Raw genomic sequence first — 21,083 nt, 5'->3', positions numbered from 1 at the left:
CTACAGATGGCGTCTACAGCATCTCAGCCCAGTGCATTCTCCGCGTCCTCATCATCACCGAGGACATGCTGGGCAGCAGTGTCACTGTCCGCCTCCAGAACATGTCCCAGGAGCACTTCCTGTCACCATTGTTGGGTAACTTCCTGGAGGGCGTGTCTGCGGTGCTCTCCGTTCCTGTAGAGGATGTTTTCATCTTTAACATCCAGCCGGACTTGGATGCAGCGCCGGGAGGGATCCTAAACGTCAGCTTCTCTGCAGCGTTGCCGGGCGGACTCTTCTTCCCCTCTGAGGCCCTGGAGGAGCAGCTGTACCTGAACAGGCCGCGGCTGACGTCACTGACGCAGATGGAGGTTAGTTATAACAACAGTGAACACACATATGAGAATCGTTTGTTTAAGCAGTGTTTGTGTGTATGTATGCTGAGAAAGAAGCTCAAACACAACACAAAGGTAAACAAGAGAGTAAGATTTTGTGTTTTAATTATTTGTATTGAGGTTCTCTTTCCTTTTTGTGAATGTACCTTTTGTGGGTGTGGTTAGAATGTGCTTTGTATTCCTCCACACACACACACACACACACACACAAACACTCACACATAGACACATGGCTAAAAATATTTTTTGAATAAACATTCTTGGAAAAAAAAAGTCACATGCCTGCACAGTCATGCACACATAAGCAGCACCTGGAGATCAGGGTTGCATGTAACAATATATGAAAGCAAAAGTAGAAAGAAACATTGTGCAAACACACATGCATCTCAACTCAGTCCCCTGAGCATCTTGCATGTGAACTGATAATAATACAATACAGATGCCATGTCAGCGCTGCCATATGGCTATATGCAGCAACAAACAGATATGACCACTGTATGTTTTCATGCATGAAATCACACACACCTGGACTCAGCATGCTCATCAGATACATACACGCTCACTTCCTCTTCGTGCCTCTCTGCACATACATGAGAAAGAGATGTTCTGATAGAAGAGAGCAGGTAAAACCCACAGAGAAAAGGATTAATGAAGGGTCAGGAGAGCACAGCACTCTCAGGAGATACATAGTTTAAACCTATGTTTATGACCTCCTCTAAATAGGCACTGTCAGATAAACACATTGACACATGCAGCTGAATCTATATGCTCTTTTTGTATAAGAAGACAACTACGAATTTATCAGATCATAAATCAATAACAGTAAAAATCCATCTCAGGAAAGTCAATGCTTTTAAATCAGGTGCAAACAAAGAAATGAATGGACAAAATTAAAGAATACCTTACACAAGCTTCAGTGTGAAAGTGCTACAATTGAGCACCATTTCTCAAAGCAAACTCCTTTAGAGTATCAAGGGGACATCAATAAAGACTTAGATCTGGGATGTTAAAACAGACTGGTGTGCAGTCTTGGCCAGGTCTCCCTTGGAAAATAGATTTAAAGGGGCCGTTTCTTTTTAAGGGATATTCTCATATTTTGCATGGGTTTCACATCTTGGGGTGTTTATTGTTCACAGTGAACAACTGCAGGTTTCTACGTAGAACCTTGCTTTCGCTGAAATTGACCAATCGTCATTCACCGTTATTCACCATCATTCACCATCATTCACCTCAGGCTTATGTTGTCAAGATTTCATCTTACCATTCCAATACCTCCTGGCGATTCTGGCTTGTACATATAATAATAATAATAATTTTAAAAACGAAACAAACATTATCAACATGATTCAAAAACACATTAGAAAAATAGAAAATTGATTGCATAGCTAAAATATGTCCCCTTTAAAGGGCAAGTCACTTCCTGCTTCCTGATAAAGTTTTAAAAGTTAAAACAAAGTTTCTGACTTGAGACCAAGTTGAAGACCATAGGCAAGAGTGCTTTACATTGATTATAAAGCATAATCTCAGTTGTTACAGTAGTATAGTAATATTTATTATTTAACTAATACAGTAAATTATACCTAAATACATATTTGATGGATCACCTTAAAATCTGGTCTGAAACGTGTTTGCAAAAAGTTAGGTTACAGGCTTCAACTAATCAGGCTCCTGAGCCTGTGAGGCATGACTCAGGGCACATCAGTCCTGTTCGCAGGCTTGTAGGTGAGAGCTGCGGTAACATTTGCACCTATCAATGTATTTTATCAAAGCAAAGTGTCTTTTATCTGGAGATGGCGTCTTGACAGTAAGCGGATGATATTAAGAGACATGTAAGTAAACCAAATGTACTGAGGAATATTACATATTGGGGGGGGGGGGTTAGTGGAAATATACGTTCGTTTTTTGAAGAAATGCGATAAAGCTAGCTAAGGTGCTAAATGATAACGGTAGTATGCTAAAACGCAACACAGAAACATGTCAACATGCTAGCTGTTAAACTACTTGCAGCCCAGTTAAATTTGGCTGAAATTATTCCTTTTTATCTCTTCCAATAAGCTTTGGTCGGCTAGCAATATATATTCTCCTAGTTTCCTTCAAATACCAAGTTACTCAGAGATTCTCAGTAAAGAGGCTTATAAAATCTTGTTAGCTGGAATAAAATGTTAGGGTAGAGAAACTCAAATTCAAACTAATTAATTAATTAGTAGGGAGTTTCTCAGCTGTTTTATCTATAGAGGCACTTGTAGATACTGCTGCATACAGACCATGTCATAGCAAGAAAAGCCCAGGTGAAATTAATTACTTTAATCAAGGCTCCAATCAAGTGGCCAGGTGATGTTATTATTTCACCCTAGCAATACGTGCATACACTCCAGTACTGATATCATTTCAAGGTTCTTGCACCTCTCTAGAGTCTCTTTAAGTATTTCTATTTTATCATACAGTTTTACAATTTTACTTCACTACAATCTTTAGCTAAATATGTAGCCTACTTCTTACTCAACTGCTTTCATCTGACACCTGTATTTAGTTTTCAGAATAAGAATTGGCATTTATATTTATTTATTATGTCAATATATCACTGTTGTGTGATATTTTTTTCTGCAAAGCCTTCTAATTTATTACTTTAGAAACAGTTATAATACATGATAATGTAATTTAACTTAAGTATCACTGGGAATTTAAGGAATTTTAACTTCTAGTAAAGTGTGTTGAATTTGTGGTTGCACTGTTTTATTGGCACTTGGCATTGAAAAGTACAGTAACCAAAGCTGATCTGAAATGGGACAATATCAACACCCACAACAGTAAAACAGTATATTGTTTACAAGTAAACACAGCATTCTTCGAAATAACTACTTACATTTTTCCTTTTTTCTTTTCAATCCCTCCAGGTTCTACCATTCGACGACAATGTGTGTCTGCGTGAGCCTTGCCAGAACTACATGAAGTGCATTTCAGTGCTGCGCTTCAACAGCTCTGCCCCCTTCATCTCGTCACCTTCTATCTTGTTCCGGCCCATCCACCCGATTGCAGGCCTGCGCTGCCGCTGCCCAGTCGGCTTCACGGGTGATTACTGCGAGACAGAGATCAACCTGTGCTACTCCAACCCCTGCCTGAACGGAGGGGTGTGCGCCCGCAGAGAGGGAGGGTACACCTGTATCTGCCGTGAAGACTTCACTGGTGAGTAGGAATGGGACTATGCATATATAAAGCTGTTTAATGGAAAAAGTTTAATTTGTACAAATTTATGTGCCAATTCCAAAATGTGGTATCTTTGGAAACGTTGAAAGCTCAGGGCAGGCGTTGTGAGTTTACATTTGGGTGTGAAGGATAGGCATACGTCTGTTATGTTTAACACATTAACAGGTTGGTTTGTGAGTATCTGACATACTATATAAAAAGAGGAATAGCATGAGTAAAGAGGCAGTTGAAAGGGAAGGATGGGGCGCAGTGTGTGCATTTATGTGTTTGTATTTGGTGTAGTCTTTAACTCTGCCCAGGTAAACTTAAACTGACTGACTGAGCGTTTCCGTTTTGATCTGCTCTGTTTTCGCTCTTTTGTCATGTTGAGCTGAACAACAAGAAAACACTCTCTCTTCCTCCTGGGAGCACTTCCGCCTCAGCTCTCTACCTGTTATTTAGTCTTGTACACACTCTCTCACACTCTCTCACACCATCACTGCTGCCACCATGAACTCCTTTGTCTTTTTTACTGTCACCAGACTAATTTGTCCCCTCTCTAACACACATTTTATTCTTTCCTACCTTTTCCCAATACTCTAGACTAATATTCTCTCTCTGTGTCTGTTTCCATTTTTTTCTGCCCCTTCTTACAACTGCATTGCTTCGCTCTTCAAGCCACTGAGTGGAGGTAGGATAGGATAGATGCTATAAGTGTCAGTGGGTGTCTGGGGGATATTTCAGATTGCCTTTTATTTGGAATCAAAGATAGCTGGGGGAGTAAAGCAACGCTTTTCTTTCATGAGTAAGATGGAGTGTTTTCAGAACTCCCACCGAGACAGACAAGAGGTAGAGATAAAAAGAGGAAGAGGAAATGAGCAAAGGAGAAATTGAGGTAGAGAGAGAGAGCAAGTGGGTGGGAATGAGAAAAAAATAGAGTGTGATGGAAAGACGGTGTCAGAAGAGATAAGGGAGGCAGGACATTTTGATAAATAGACAGATGGACATTTCTGATCTATGTGGATGGATCCATGCATGGATCTACTCTCCCTGGATCCATGTATGGATCCATCCATATAGATATAAAATGGATCCAAACAGCACATTAGACATCAGAAATAGTGTCAACAAGCAGATAAAAGTGGAGCGAGGATGCACGAAAGAGAAAGTGAGCTCCTCTTCTTGGCTTCCTGACATCCTGCGTTAATTTTTAACTCCTTTCTTTAGTGTTTTTGCTGGTCCAAGTCCCTTTGTTTGGAAGAAGGGGAGACCTTTTCTGATAATTCAGCTCCTGTTATAAATCAAACTGGCAGCATTAACAAATTATATATTGCAATACACTCTTTTTATTGATTAGGGCTGTCAACAAACATTCTAAATTCAAATATAACCAAATTGTAATAAAAAACCGGATATATGTGAAAAAAATCTGCTCTACCGCAGCTGTCTCGCGAGGTCTCGCGGGTTCTCACGGCTCTCTCGCGCGTTACGGAGCATCTATGATAATAATGAACTAGTCTAGCTGAAACAAACTAATGCAACCACTGTGTGGTGTGTGGTAATGATGGCAGAGAATTCAAATCTCAGCTTGGCCATAGAGAGAGAGATTCTCACCCCCAGCATAACAGACAGGTATAGGTTGGCCTGTGTTGCTTTTTTTAAAAGTCAATCCGAAACGTTGGTCCATGCTGACACTGTGACACACATCCACTCATGGCGGATTTGGAGTTTTAGTGACCAAAGACAGGCTCCATCAAAATTCTGACAGGAAATTCTGGACCAAATTTTTACAAACCACAATTTGACTTTATATGACTCAAAATAAATTCCCACTGAAACATTGTAAGCTTAACTTTTTAGGTTAAACCAGTGCTATTGCTTAAGCTTGGATGACAAATTAGGTGTCTCTGCCTGAATGTATTTTTGTCCTCCGCTAACTGCTCTGATTCAACAGACATTCATGCACACCCTGACATCCCTCACACTGAGTAACACTTAGACATGGATTTTATTGGACCCATCTCGCACAGTGTGACATGCAATGAACCTGCAGGATCGCTGTTCACACAGGGTGATTGGGGAGGAAGGAGACAGAGATGACAGAAGATAGGAGGAGTAGATAATTGATAATAGGAGATAAAAAGGGGGGAGAGAATAGCTGAGGATGGTTAGAAAAGGTGGGACAAAGAAAAAAATAAGAAAATAAAGAGTGAAAGATGGAACAGGAGAGGACGAGTGCAAACAGCAGAGCAGGAGAGATGAGGGCAATGACGAAGAGGAGACGGGTTTGACAGCAACATGAGATACAAGGAAGACGAATGAATTCAGAGAGAATAACATGGAAGGAGGGCTGCTGGGGGAAAATGGGGCGAGAGACATCAGAGAGCAATGAAAGGGAGAGAGAGGTGGAGGACAAGAGGTGAGGGGGAGAGCGAGGGAAATCAGATGGATTCTGGGTTGTTGGTGTTGTGCTTTTCCTGCGTAGGCGTCGGGTGTTGCGGTGTCTTGTCAAGGCCTGAGGCTAGCGGGAGAAAAAAGAGGAGGAGGAGGAAAACGAATAAACAGGGACGAATTGATTCTGCAACACACAGAAATCTCCAGACATCTCCCAACCAAGTTTGCTCTCTCCCTCATTCCTTTTTTTCATTTTTCCATCCAACAGCCTTCATCCATCGCTTCATACGCTCTTTGTGGCTTTGAATTGCTTTTCCCTCAGACTCTATGGATTGCTCTCACAGGCAGGCGCTAAGCCCGGGGTTTGACAGAGGCTGGAAACTTCCCTTTTCCACTGATGGAAAAATATTTTTCAGTCTAGAAAATAAGCTTTCAGCAAACCTGAGTCACATGTGATTTGTGAACAATTGTTTTCATGTTTTTTTGGGCCACACAAGGCAGATGTTAAGATGTAAAAATAGCTCAATCACCATGAATTGTAAAATGGGAATGGGAATAGCATCCAACCTCCTGATGAAGGGTGTGGATCAGTTTCCTCAAATTAGTTTTTAATTGGTAGAAGAAGCATATAAAACATTCATCTGGACCAAATAAGAAAAAAATTAGGTAATTTGAAAATAACAACTTCAAAAAAAGAATCAGGACAAGCCCTCCAGTAAATGCATATATTGAGGAGAGATTTTAAATATAACGCTGACTCAGCCCCTCTTATGTTATTTAAGTGTACTTGTATTACAGAAGCAGGTGAATGTCTCATGGTTTCTAACCCTAACTTTAAGGGTTTGACTTAGCCTCTTCACTTTCTCCACCACCACAAGCAACAAGCCAAACACTCACAAAGGATTTCACATTACACCTAACCTCGGGCTAACCCTTTTCTAAAACCTACGTTTAACCCGAGGATAACTGAGGTTTGCTACTTTGAACGAGGGTAACAAACTTCTTCTACACAAGAGGCAGTAAACCCTGCTGTGTAGACACGTTAACACTACCTGCATGGTGCCATCCACTGAGATGTAGAAAACAGCATGAAACTCTGGATCAGCTGGGATCATGTACTGTTCAGCTCTGTACTGAAAACCCAGCCTTAGCATGGGGTTGAAATGAAAGAACACACCTATGGGTTGTTGAAAATGTTCAAATTTTTGTTAAATAATATTAAACAGGTTTGATTTTATTGGAAGTCAAGATCAGAAAAAGATTAAAGGGGCTCTGAGTTTTATTCATGACCACCTCACATCAAACGATCCAGATGACAGAATTACGCCCCGAACTAGAGAACAACTGTCATTTTATTTCGACACTGGAAAATTGTTTGCAACATTGAAACTGCTTTAAAAGTTGTTTGATGTGTGCTTAATATTTCTAACCTTTCACTCACTTCTCTTAGAAAATTGTATAGTGCAATGCTGACATGAATGTGCAACAATTATTAACCATGAAAACAACAAATAGACCTCAGTTGTATAAAGAGAAGTTCCCTGTGGACAGAGAGAGAGAGACAGAGAGAACAGCACACAGAATGAGAAGCTATATGATCGTTTTCACAAACTGGAGGAACACTGACTCAGAAGTGATAGAGAGAAATGCACATTATGCAGATTATAGTAAGATATAATACAAGAAATATGCATGGAGAACTGAGAGATGCAATGATGAGATGGGAGCTGGACAGAGAGAAGCATAAATGCAGACTAAATTAGTCTGTGAGAAGATAAAATGGGGAGACATGAGGAGAGAAGACAGGTAGAAATGAAATTGCTTGACTGTAGGGAAGTGATATGTACTTCACACGGAGGAAAGCTGAGAAGCAGAGGAGGAGAGAAGGAGAAACAGACAGAGAAGAAATGCGGTAGGCAGAGGTGAGATTAGTTTTGCATGTGATAAAGCAGATATGCCTGTTACACCGAGAAATGTAATCCAGCAGATAAGGAGAGGAAACAGATCACACATACAGGGCAAATTAGCTTAAGGTAGCTAAGACTATGCGTGGAGTAACGCCATTGTACGTGTATAAGTGAATATAAGCTCTTTGAAGGTGTGGACACAAAGGGAAAGGGAAGAGGAGCGAGTAACTTCGATGGAGAGAGAAATTTTATGTGAGATGAAATTGAAGTTTGAGTTGTGAGACTAAATTAGTTCCGTTAAAGGAAGACATAGAGTGAAGAAATGGGGAGACAGAGAGAAGGAAGTGTGATTTGGGGGATGGGATGAATGAAAGAGAAGCCTAGATTATATTTGGCAAGATGCGTTCGAAAGTATAGAGCAGGTATCAAGAAGACAATAAAAAGCCACCACCACATGATATTTAATTTTTTTTTTTTGCTTAACCCATCACACGAAAAACAAGGAAAACCACTGCCAGAATGAACAGGTGATAATGAAGCGGCCATGGACATAGAATTGCTAAACACATCGTTTACATGAGCCAGAATTGACTGGACAGAAGGGAGACTGGTGTAAGCCTCTCCAACAACCAGGTTTTTGGAACAACAATGCGTTTTGAGTTTAATAGGTGGGGCGAGGTAGATTATATTAGATGACTTTGTTTATCCCAATAGTGGAGGCTAGTTTCTACCTCTATGCACGATGTCAATATTTCTAAAGAGACATATGTAAGAAAAGTCACAGCAAACAACACATAACAGATAAGACATACGCCCACTCCGGTTGTAAAACAAACATAGAAACACACTGATAATCCATAAGGGATATTAGCTCATGACTCAGTCCTACTGCTGATCAAATGGCCTCAAGGCAAACCATGAGAGATAACCCTGAAAATTATACATATACAATATATAGAAATCAAGTCCCTCAAAGGTTTCACAGCTCATGGTACACCTTCTCAATTTTCTTTTCATCCATCCACAGCTCAATAAGTAGATCTACTATACTATACTATACTATACTATACTATACTATACTATACTACTCAAAACAACAACAGAGGATGAGTTTTAAACTGAAACCTTGTTGTCCTTACTCTGATCAGTCAAGGTCAATCCTACTGGCCTATATATTGCTGAGGTACAGTACAGCTTCAGGATCAGCACCATGGACAGCAGCCGTAACACTCTTCTATGGCACATTCCTGTTCTGCCGTGTCAAAAACATATACACACCAAGTATTTAGGCTTAAGTATCATTGGTCATCCGAACAGAAACATCTGGAACCGGATGAAGTCCAACTGGGAATATCGAAGCTATTTTGGTGCCACAAGGTAGTTGTCTTAAACATACATCAGCACAAATGTCCAATGGCAGAACAGAGCCATGAAATCAGAGCTAATTATATACTAAGCAACTTCAACTCCCACATAAAGAAATCAAGTTTTTTTATCTCTTGGGGCTGAGTGTTTTTTGTAAAACAGAAGCAACTGAGTGATCTTACTCTAACTGATGGGCAACTTTTAAGGTGGACATATTTTATTTACTTTTTCTGGGGTAAATGTAATTAACCAAAACATCTTACTGGAAAACGTTTAACTCAGGTCTTTTAAGAATTGAGAACTAAATTAAGGGATTCATTAATTTGCCTTTCACTGATAGCATGTATCATACAGTAAAGCATATAAGAGGCATTCCAAAGCTAATTATTGTAAAATTAATCTCAACACCGCAACAAATATTAACACAGATACAGTGTAGGGCAGTGTAGAGAATGGAATAATTTAAAGTTTCACATTCACCGAGAAGATAATAGAGCCAAATTAAAACTCAATTAGTTTGGGAACGATAAGACACAATTGGAGAATTGAACAATTCAGAGAGAAATGATGTCAGACACAAGCTTTTGGCTGAAAGTTAAAATTCTTGAGGAAAAATACATGTGAGGTCCGAAAAGATGACATATTATCACTGTAATAAAGGAATGGTGGGTTATTTAAGGATATACCATGCAAGATAGGAGAAAAGAGACATTTAAAAGGATGGCTGGAGGCAAAAAAATTAAACACTTTAAGGACAGAGTGAAACTAGGAGAGGATGAGCGATGAGGCCACAGTTCTGTGGGTAGATAAAACCAGGCTGGTTGGGTGAACAGGAGAGAGATAATGGTATGGAATAGATTCAGGGGTGTCAGTGACATTAATTCCAGAGGTCATCAATAGAGTAAACTGTTGTTTGTGTGTCTGGCATGTGTAAGAATGGGACCAAATTAGCTGAGAAAAGTGCAACAGTGAATAAGGCGTGTGTTTTATTGATTGTGTGTAGTGAAGTTGTCTTCACTACTTTGGGAAATTAAAAAAGGTCTGTTGGAGGTGTTTGTGTGTGAGAGAGAGCGGGCGAGAGCAAGGGGACAAGAAAAGAGAATAAATTACCTTTCGGAGAGTGAAAAAACAGTAAGTGGTGCAAATAGCCAGAGCAATGAGACCGCTTAGCTTTAAGATGAGGTTTGGAATGAGCAAAGATAGTGTAGGATGATAGAAAATAAAGGAAATGGAGACATCCAAATTCATTATAGACATGATTTGGAAATGTGCATGTTGTATGAAAAAATGCACTGCAGGGGACATGATTTGCTGAGTTGTGTGGGAGAAATGCATTAAACATTGTGAGAGGGAGAAGAGACTAAATTAGTTTTGGGGAGATAAGTTTGAGAACGAGGGGGAGGGAAAGGAAGACGAAGCGAAGAAGAAAATGTACAAATACAAGTTCATCAGGTCCCTCTGGGGTGTTTATAGTAGATATGCATGAAATGCTAAGAATTAAAAGTTAATGCGGTGCGTGGAATCACACTGTACGACATGCTCTTGTGCTATTAGGGCAACAGTTGATACTTTCATACACACAGTCTTCCAAGACTTCCCTGTAATTAGTAATACTAGTAATTTCTGGCTTAACCATTACCTCGACTTGTTGTGTCGCTACAGTAGGATAACAGTATGATTTTTGACCATGAAAGGTATACTTACTAACAGAGAGAGAAAGAAACTCAGGATGTCTTGAAGTCATGTACACAAGATAGACATAGACAGTTTTAAACTTTTATCAGAGAGACTGACTTTATGCAAATACTGAAATACTGGAATTATGTTCTAAAAGTTTGACCTTTTTTCCCTTTTACACTTGTTACTTGTTACACATTATTATGTGGTGAGGTAAAAGTAAATGATGAAAAGAATATGTTCAAGCAAATGAAGAAAAAATGAAATTTTTGTGCCATCAAAGTCTGCTTACTACAGCCATACATGCATGTCAGATCATTTCTGGAATGTTTATAATTTATCAAGACTTACTGCAGGGTGAGGAGAGAAAGTTAAAAAGACAGATGTAAAGAGACTTCTAGAAACATCAAGTAAGAATAAAAGTGTGAGAGAAGTGGAGCTTAGAAGAAACAGTGTGGCATCGACAAGCACAGAAAAATAAAACCGATTTCTCTAGGAGGAAGAGAGAAGATGTTAAGTCAGTAAAGGAACTGAAGGAGAGAGACTACATGGGGGGTATATGAAGAACAAGAAGTTAAACTAAAAGTAGAGTGCAAAATGATACTGCATTTACTGCATCATGGTTCCAAAGAGTATGTTAGGTTCAGAATCATTTAATCACTTTAGATTTAAAGGTTTATTCTGGGATATTGTTTAGTTCAGTTATTAATTGTGTATTTATTGTGCAACTTATTTGTCTGTAAGGTGGCTGCACACTGCCCAGACAAATGCCGACCAACTCCAACCAACACCAACATTCTTAGAGTGCGTTCCCTTGACAACTAGCCAATACGCGTGTGCGGATCGTCAGTACGCACAACCTTCATTCATGTAAAATAAAGCAAAAACTTGAATAAGAAAAAGTAGGCAACAAAAGTCTGTCCTGCTAATGTCTGGGCAGTGAGGAGCTGGCGGTTGGTTTTCAGAACATTATAAAGACTGCAACCAGCAACTTTAGAATGTTGAGGTGAGTTGGGCGTTGTCTGGGCCGTGTGCAGCCACCTTAAGATGTGCAGCAGAGAGACGAACTGTAGTGCAGATGTCATGCAAACCAAATTGTGAAGCTGCTAAATACAATAGACAATTGTTAAAAATGGTACAACTAATAACACTATTTGATAGTAGCCATGAGGGTCTTACTACTGGGATTTGATCATTTATTAGACTGAAAAGCTGAGAGAGCCTGTGGAACGAAGCAAACTCACGTTTAAATGACTATAATTCACTGTAGCTGTTCATCAGAGGGTTTTTCCTAAGAAACAGGTATCATCAGTATCTAGAGCAACACATGGAGCTCTCGTTGGATATGGCTTGTTTCATGGAAAATTAAAAGAGTAGCAAAACGCATCATTAATAATTGTCAAACCTTAAAGATAACTACTTCTTATTACATGTGTGACTCATTTTACCCAGAGCTAAAAATCTGTATCGCTATTGAAGGCTTGTATAAGGAAAAAAAGCATCAAGGAGTGAGAGTGAGATCTACACAGGGAAAGACAAGAGGAAGGAGAAGCGGGAAGGAACTGGGAGTGTATTGGCCTCAAGGGATGTACCATGTGTTGGGTTGAAGGAGGGGGGCGATGGGGTGGGAGGTAGGGCGGAGCAAACTAAGATGCCGGGGGGTGGCTGAATAATACTGGCTTTGATGAATAAAACATCTGCGTGAATGAAGGGGTGGTGTGAATGCATTAAGCCAGGCATAGAGGAAGTACTGAGGAAGAAAAGAGAAATGGCAAGGTATGGAAAGAGAAGAAGGAAGGAAGGATAAAGTAGCAGTAAAAGCAGGGAGTGTTTAATAGAGATGTAAGGTGAGGGCATGATAGCAAAAGAGAAAGTAACAAGGGGCAGTAAGAGGAGGAGGGAGGAAGGAGAGGAAGAAAAAGGAAGGAGGAGAATGGAAATAATTCTCAGCTTTCAACAAACAAAGCAAGATTTGAGCAAAGACGACTCAGTTGTTTTTCAAATGCACCTGTGAGTGTGTGGGACATTTTTTGGGGTTGTGTTTGTGCTGATATCTACTTAAAAAGCAGCAATACTGCATTGTAAAATTACCTTATAACAAAACAAGCCTCCTTAAATGAATTTAACAGAAATTTTACCAGAAAAATTGACTCAAGAATTATGTTAGCAGTTGTTTAATCCTGCAGCTCTTCATGGTGGAGCTAATTTTAGTACCTCCTTGTCAGTACAGTGTTGAAAATTATCTTATTAATTGATCCGTCAGTTGAAGGAAATTATTGTATTTCTAATCAGTTTACTTATCTATGTTGTTAAGAATTGGTATCAGTTGCTACTTAGCTAAGAGTTAGCGTCAAATAAAAGGATATCTAGCGAGACCCAAATTATGATTATTATGTTCCAACTTCTCATTTCGGAAGCTTTGTTTGTGTCATAACATCGCAAAAATGAATTTTTGGACTGGCTTTTGGTAGGACAAAAAAAGGTATGTAAAAAAAAAACTGTTGAATAGTTCACAAATAGTCAGCTAATTGAAAATTTCGTTTTAGCCCTTGGATTGTTGGATAGTTTAAATGATAACAATTAATCATGTATTAGATAATAGAGTTATTATATTTATATCTAAAAAGCAACTAGTAGCTGCAGCTGTCAAAGACTTAATAGGAAAAGATGCAATGTTTTTGTACAAAGAGGAAGAATACAATGAACATTTGTGTGAGTGCAGTTTGTAAGGAAACGTCCCTTTTGCTTTCCACACTGTGATGTGTGTATGATGAGCTCAAGTGTGCTTCTTTGTTAGTCTGTACCTATGCATAAAGCAACATCTTGTGTGTCTGGGTTCATTAAAAACCATCTGTGTGTGTTCTTGAAGTGCATACATGTGCTTGGAATTTTAAAGTGCTATCTTAAATCGGACGCTCACCATTTGTTTAGTATTGGCTTGACCTTTGTGTCTATGTGAGTCTGAACGCTGAGTTGAATGAAGAACTACACATTTTAAGTGACTCTCTGTCTAGCTCTATTTGTGTGTGTGTGTGTGTGTGTGTGTGTGTGTTTTCCATCACTGCGTACCAGCATAAGTGCCTGGAGAAAGTGGGCGCCTCCACACCGTCTGGGCAAAGCCGAGAATAAAGAGACTGAGTCGTTGAGTCAGTCTGAGATCACGTCTGCTCTGCTCTACTTTAATTAGTTTGAGAGTCTGCTTTGTGTGAATGTGTTGTGTGTTTTTGTCTGCAGTTGTGTTTTTTTGTACTGTATATGTGCATGCAGAGGTGTGTGCCTGTGTTTTTTTTTGTTTTCCCGTCTTTCTTCAGTCATCAATTTATTTCCTTCCTGTCTGTCAACCTGTGCGCAAATGGGTGTGCGTAATGAACCAGCATGAGTATTTGTAGGTGTGTGGGTGTGTGTGTGTGTTTAGGTCTTACCACGCGCATAATTCATGAGTATTAATGTCTATTTATTTATTTTAATATTAATGAGAGGGTCTGTATGGATGAATGGGCACTACAGACAAACTGAAATTTTGATGTGTTAGAGAACGTGTGTGTGTGTGTGTGTGTGTGTGTGTGTGTGTGTGTGTGTGTGTGTGTGTGTGTGTGTGTGTGTGTGTGTGTGCGTGTGTGTGTGTTGTCTGCATGTTTCCCCATTTAATTGGTTCCCTGTGCACTTGCTTAGAAGTATATGTTTAATGTGAGAGGGGAGAGAGGACAAGAGAAAGCTAAACAAGGACAGACAGATGTGATCATCTGAATGTCCTTGGGCTATTGTTATCTGAGTTGGGTGTGTGACCGGGTGTCTGGCTGTGTGTGTCCTCAGGGTGATTTGCTGGTGTGAGAGAATATGTTTGTCAGCCAATAAATGGCAGTTATCGCCCGCCTATGGCTCGAGGAGAGAGGTGGTGTCGGGAAATTGAGTGAGAAAGAGCGATATAGAAGAATGAATAAACTGTGATAAAGTGAGCGAGTGATGGATGGAGAAATTAGATTTGAATAAAAGGTGAAATGAAAGGAGTACATTACTGTAAAGTAATAGGGAGAGTGTTTGGTGGATGGAGCTCTTTGAATATGGGATGACTCTCTGGAGTGAGTCAGTTAAAGGAAATGAGGTATGGTGTACTATAAAGTTTAGAAAGTATCAAAGTTTGACAAAAAGATTGATCCACAACGATGGAAGCAATCAGCAAGTAAAGATTTTAGAACGTGCAGGGACCCACTTCTGAGGGCAGCAAGGGCAGAATCATGAGTGTTATAAAAGCTTAATTTGGATCGCTGTCTTCAAATTTGAGTGCATTCAATTTTAACAGTTGAAATCACTCACATGGAAAACAATAGATAGGTGACGGAGCAATGAATTGAAGGGGAAAAGGAAAGGGGGGTAATTCAAGCTGTTTAAGCCTTTGACTTTTGTACAAGCTTTGAGTGTTTCATCACATCATACATCCTACTGCGGGCTTCATTGTTTGATGTGCATGTCACAGATAGTCAATATCAAAGCATGTATTAAATATGGTGTGTGTGCTCTTACATCTTTTCCCCTACTGTCTATGTGTGTGTGCATTTTTGATGTGTGGTCATGACTCGCCCTCTGGTGTGTATGTGTGGCTGTTTATTGACTGTGTGTTTGTCAGATAATATTTGTATCCAAATGATCATGAGGAAGGATGACGGTTTCTATTGACTTAGAACTGCAGTACGTCATTTTTATCTGTGTGTGTGTGTGCGTCTGGTTGATGTGAGGACTGTGCCAGTGGGTACTTAGGTATCTAAAAGCAGCGCAAACAATGTGCCAACAGAAACAGCTACATGATAAAACCTGACAGCCTCAGGGGCAGGGGCAATGATCCTTGTGTGTGTGTGTGTGTGTGTGTGTGTGTGTGTATGTGTGTGCGTGTGTGCGCGTGTGAAACAGAGAGAGAGTGAGAGAGAGATACTGTTTGAGGAACAAGTAAAATGTGTATTCTATTAATTTTTAATGTGTATTCATTTTTGTTCTTTATTTGTCTGACAATGTATGTATGTGTGTGTGTGTGTGTGTGTGTGTTTGGGACCGTCAGCAGGTTCTAAATAGGGTCCTTAAGGAGTCATCTGTCTTGAGGCTAGTTTCAAACCCTGTCTGCTCTGTTGATATGAAGGGCACTGGGTGTGGGTGTTTTTTTGTGCAGCTGCTAAATGTCAGACAATGTGTGTGTCCAAATATGCTCAAGGAAAGGATGAAGCCAAAAAGAGAGAGTGAGCGTCTACTCCTACATACCTCTTTATGTGGGTGATACAGTCTGTGTGTATTTATGCATATGTGTGTGTGGTTGTGTGTTTGTGTTGCGTGGGTGTTTATGCCTCTCGAGACCCTCACAGACGGGCGCTTGTTTGACTGGCAGCCAAATCTGTGTTTATTCTCGTCTGCGGATTTGTTTGTGTTGTTTTTTGTTTTCCACACACTTCTAAAGCAGCAGAATCGCAGTCTGCAGGAGTTTTCTCCCCCTTTTCTCCTGCATACATCCCTTCAAAATACTGTACACTGAGATTCTCTATCGCTGTCAACTCTCATGTTTTTATATTCAGTGGTCTTTTGAGGGATGATAAAGGTAAGTCCTCTATAACAGTTGCTCTTTCTCCTGCGCCTCAGGAATCAGCACCCTACTGCTTCCACCATCTAATCAAGTAGTAATTTACATCTAAAGTGGTGAATGCAGTTCACTGCCTGATAGGGAAGAAAGCCAGCAGCTCTGTCTGAAGCCGCTGACACACAGAAAGAACCACTGCTTCATAGATTGCGGCAATCTCAAGACCCTCAGGTTAAGTAGCCTTCTTCAAAACCTGCAGAAGGTTCTCAAGTGACATAACATAACCTTTTCCAAGCCTAATGAAAGCCCTCAATCCACACTGACTGTGAATAGCTGATTGCATTTTATGAATGTGCAACTTGTCAAAATATCCAAAAGACATAATCAACTCCTGTGCGGTTCATGTAGCACGATCATTTTTGCATATAACTTTTCTTTAAACGCATAAGGGGCCCTATTGTACAGAAGGCTGCTGTGCCTTGTGCGTAAATGAAGCGTGTCTCTTTCTGTTGGACAGTGGGATTGCTTCAGTCGCTTTAACATCAATCCCTGCTTCGACATACTGTATATCGTACAGTGACCTGTGTGTGTTCTGCACAGGGGAACAGTGGAAGGAAATAAGTTAAATATGCCGGCCCGAGTCCAGTATATATAAGAAGTATGACTGAAATCCACTGTGTAAATAGCAGCATGCCTGCCTGCAGGTGCACCTGGCTCTTAAAGGGAATGACAGCTGACACTCTGGTTTAATTCATGTTATGCCGAAAACACACATATGAATAATCCAAAGACTTAAGCCAACCTCTTTGCGCCTTGCGCCTCGGTTTGTGTCCAGATTGTGCGCCGTGTAACTCGCAAAAGTGGGTGGGACATGCCCTAAATCACATTTCCTTTTATTTCATGGCCTCTTTGTCAAAAAGAACTTGGGCTTGCTTTGACTTAAATTTAGGATCTTTAAGTGTTTAACTCAGCCGTTATCAAACTAAAGCCAACATTACCATTACATGACAGTGGCTGTAGCGCATCTGAAAGCTGTTTGCTAACTGCCATTAAATAACAAAAGAAGAAGAAAGCATCGGTGCCAGGTACCGGTAAAATGGGTGCAGAGCTGGAAGATTTGGAACCCGTGAAAAATGCGAATGAGACTTCTGCAGCCATCAAATAGTTCTGTGTGGAACTTCTTCGAAAAAATAGCCAGGCAAAACTAACATATCATACGTCTACAACAACTGTCTCATTTAAGGGTGAAACAATACCGATGAGTTGTGAAAAAGTAAATTAGTCTCTCTCTGTCCTTATGTATTCGAATAATGGTTGAATAGTTCCGAGTGAATAGTGAATTGTAATTTTGCTTGAAATGCCCATCCCTAGTGTACATGAAATAGTTTGTTTAATTCATGATGAAAAATGCAGTCTTTTGCGATGTGTTTATCGATGGCGATGAAATTGCGATATATCGTTCATCCCTATAGTGCCCTGTGTTGGTTGGTTTAGGGCAGAGTTTTATTATTAATTTAATCCGTAACTTCAACCTCAGCAGTGATAAAGGTCTTGGGGTCACATTTGCATTTCTAGTCTTAGTTTGAACAACAGTGCACCAGATGCATGTTTGATTCTTTTGTTTGGCAGTAGCAGTGAGGATTTGCTCGAACAAGTTGCTTCAGGGTTATGAAAACATTTTTGGTCCACACTTTATGGCACTGTCTGGTACATATTCAGCCTCTCCTACTTTTCATGCATCATTTAACTTACAGTTTGCCATGCAAATAGCCTAATGAGTAAAATATTAAAATCACAGCAACATTTTATCTTTAACCTCATTTAAATTCAGCCTGTAACTCTCTGGATCTTGACTGGAATCTAAAGTTCAGCTCTGTGTGTTTGAACAATGCTTGGTTGCACAGCATGTGTTTGTTTTGAATGACTTGCTGATGAGTTCAGTGAGGTCAGAGCTTATGAAAATTAATTGCCTTATGTGTCTGTCGAACAAGCACCAAATGGCAAAACTGTCCAACTACTGATTGGAAAATCTTCCTTTTAATTACTTGGAAAACTATGCTGTGTCTTTATGTTTAAATGTCAGGTACATATTTTATGTGCATGTGATGAAATGATATGTTATCTATATTATTTATTCATTTAGGTAAGATAAAGCCTGTTGACCAGCTTGCACTTGTAAAGGGGACTTTTATAATTGAAATGAGTAAAATTCTTACTGCCCACAGCACACGCTCACATAGTTAGTTGAAGCCCCCATAGTCACTTATTTCTTTAACAGATGCTGAGATTTTTGGCTTCCCCGAATGATTGTTAGAATTTATGTTCAGCAGAGTTTGCAATATGTAATTATTTTCCCTTTTCGACCCCCAGGTGACCGATGTGAGTTTGACCGGCGGCAGGGCAGGTGTGTCCCAGGTGTGTGTCGTAATGGAGGGACGTGTCGGGAGCTTTCAGGTGGAGGTTTCCGCTGTGAGTGTCCTGCAGGAGGCTACGAGCGCCCATACTGCACAGTCACTGCCCGCTCCTTCCCACCCAAGTCCTTCGTCATGTTCAGGGGCCTCAGGCAGAGATTTCACCTGTCCATCTCGTTAACGTGAGTACATTAACTTATCAAAAAGTTTTATTTGCTCTTGTTTTGTCATTGCTATTGCATCTCCTATCTGCTACTCACATTTCATTTGCCTTCTTTTTCTTTTGCTATTTTGGCCACCTTCTTGCTTTCCTTTCTCCTGTCTTTCAGCTTCCATCTCTCATCATCCAGTTGCACTCACACAGAGATCCATAAGCACTCCTCTTTGATTCTCTGTTCTCTTCCTTTTATGGAGTCTCTCTCGTCTTTGCTTTAATCTATTTATTTCATCTCCATCTAAGAGATCGATCCCATTATTCATGGTTTCCCTCTCTGCTTCCTACACTTCTTACTCCAGTGAGAAGTGCGGTTTCTCCTCTCTCTCCTCTTTCATCCATCAATTTACTGGTTTCAGTAACATCTCCTTTTCTATCTCTCTTTCCACTCCTGCTTCTTATCTTACATCTTATCGCCCCGTATTCTCCTATCTCAGTATTGTCTGTTTCAGCAAAGGCTCCAAAGGCAAATGCTGCAGACGTCAGAAATCTATACTTTCAAGAAATTAATCTCCCATATACCAGCCCAAAATAGTCTTCAAAGTTTGTGCATTGATTTGTAAAAGCTTAAATTAATGCCGGTTTTCTTTTTAATAACATAAATGAAGCAGTGGAATTGTACATTTTTGATGCTTAAAACCAAGCTTGTGTCAGATCTAAATGCAACCTGTAGGCATGTGGGTCCGTGATCATCTCCTCACTTCTGGTTCTTTGTCTGTCTCTTGCTCGACCACCATAGTTTCCGCTGCTCGGCGCTCCTCATACTGAGTGGTCGTCTGAGGGAACTCTGGAGAGGTCCTTAAAAGTGGTCAGGCAGGGTGATGGGATGGTTGCCATGGGTGATGTCGTCTAATCATAGTTGCTAAGGTGACTTTACCCATGGGGTTGTTGCTAGGCTGATGTTGCCAACATGGTGTGGTTTCTATGAGACCTTGTGGACATGGTATTTTTTTCTGGGCTTGGCGAGATTAAAAAACTATGTCTCAGATTTTTAGACACTTCCTTACCTTCCATCTTAAAACAAACAAAAGACAAGGGATTATTCTGGTCTTTAAAATTTATTAATTTTATGAATGTGCTATAATGATAATGTAAGTGCAAAAAAAATCCACATCTTTGGTAAAGTGCAACACCACCACCTCTGTTATGCCTTTTCCAAGGATCCATGCTTCTCGTAAGGAACAGTTATGTCGCTAATGTTACCCGCTCTTCAGCAGGTGTTTTCGTGCTGCTGCTGTCTTGTGATGCTGGCTGTGCCATGCACTTCTGCCACTCACCCACCTGCATTTGTCTGAGGTGCTGGAATAGTCGGGCTGCTGTAATTAGTTACAACTGACTTTAGAAACACTGTGTGGTATTTCTTCTGGGAACAAAATCCTCACTTTTGTTAGGGCAGGCCAACATGTTGATATTTTACCTGCGTTTGTGGACAACTCTTCTGGTACTTTGTATTGTAGGAACTCAGGAAAGAGGTGGCGGCTTCTCATTTTGCAAGTTTTTCTATACATGACAAGTAATTGATAATCACCCAGCTCTACAGAACATACTGTATGCTCCACATGCTCCACCAATTCAAAGCTTAATCTAAAAGGCAGCTGGACTTGGTTGAAGTTCTTGAAGATCTTTCACCTCTCATCAAAAAGGCTTCTTTAGTTCTAAAGACCATGACCTGGGTGACTGAGAGCCTTCACAGACATGATCCACCAACTCCAAATTCAGTCTCAGTCTGTAAGGCTAACTCTTACTTCTGTAGCTATCTCTAGGACACCACATTCATATATTTTATCTGTTAAGACAGTGAAACCCTTGATCCTATTTCTATTGTAAGGTTACTTTCATGTTATCTCATGGTGACTAATTCAGTAGTGTCAACTGTAGATACCCATTACTCTGAGTGACTGTCAGCCCTCTTCCCCTGACGTGAGTGTTTTATTTAGCATCCTGTTTGCTGCCAGCTACATTTCTTGGCCTGATTTTCACATCAGGGCCAAACAGGACTTA

At 40.2% G+C, this 21,083-nt stretch overlaps 1 protein-coding gene across 1 annotated transcript in view; it reads left to right on the top strand.

Annotated features, from left to right (window-relative positions):
* celsr3 (cadherin, EGF LAG seven-pass G-type receptor 3) overlaps positions 1–21,083 on the top strand; it is a 109,140-nt gene that overhangs the window by 30,537 nt on the left and 57,520 nt on the right. Inside the window, exons 2-4 of the mRNA XM_069660050.1 lie at positions 7–350; positions 3,269–3,557; positions 18,828–19,050. Coding sequence (XP_069516151.1) covers positions 7–350; positions 3,269–3,557; positions 18,828–19,050 — 856 coding nt within the window. The remainder of the gene's footprint in view (positions 1–6; positions 351–3,268; positions 3,558–18,827; positions 19,051–21,083) is intronic.

The sequence above is a fragment of the Semicossyphus pulcher genome, unplaced genomic scaffold (assembly GCF_022749685.1).
Source record: "Semicossyphus pulcher isolate SPU_LCO1_2020_fin unplaced genomic scaffold, fSemPul1.0.p SCAF_13, whole genome shotgun sequence".
Taxonomy (NCBI): domain Eukaryota; kingdom Metazoa; phylum Chordata; class Actinopteri; order Labriformes; family Labridae; genus Semicossyphus; species Semicossyphus pulcher.
Note: the sequence above shows the minus strand (reverse complement) of the source record. Positions and strands in the feature narration are given on the sequence as shown.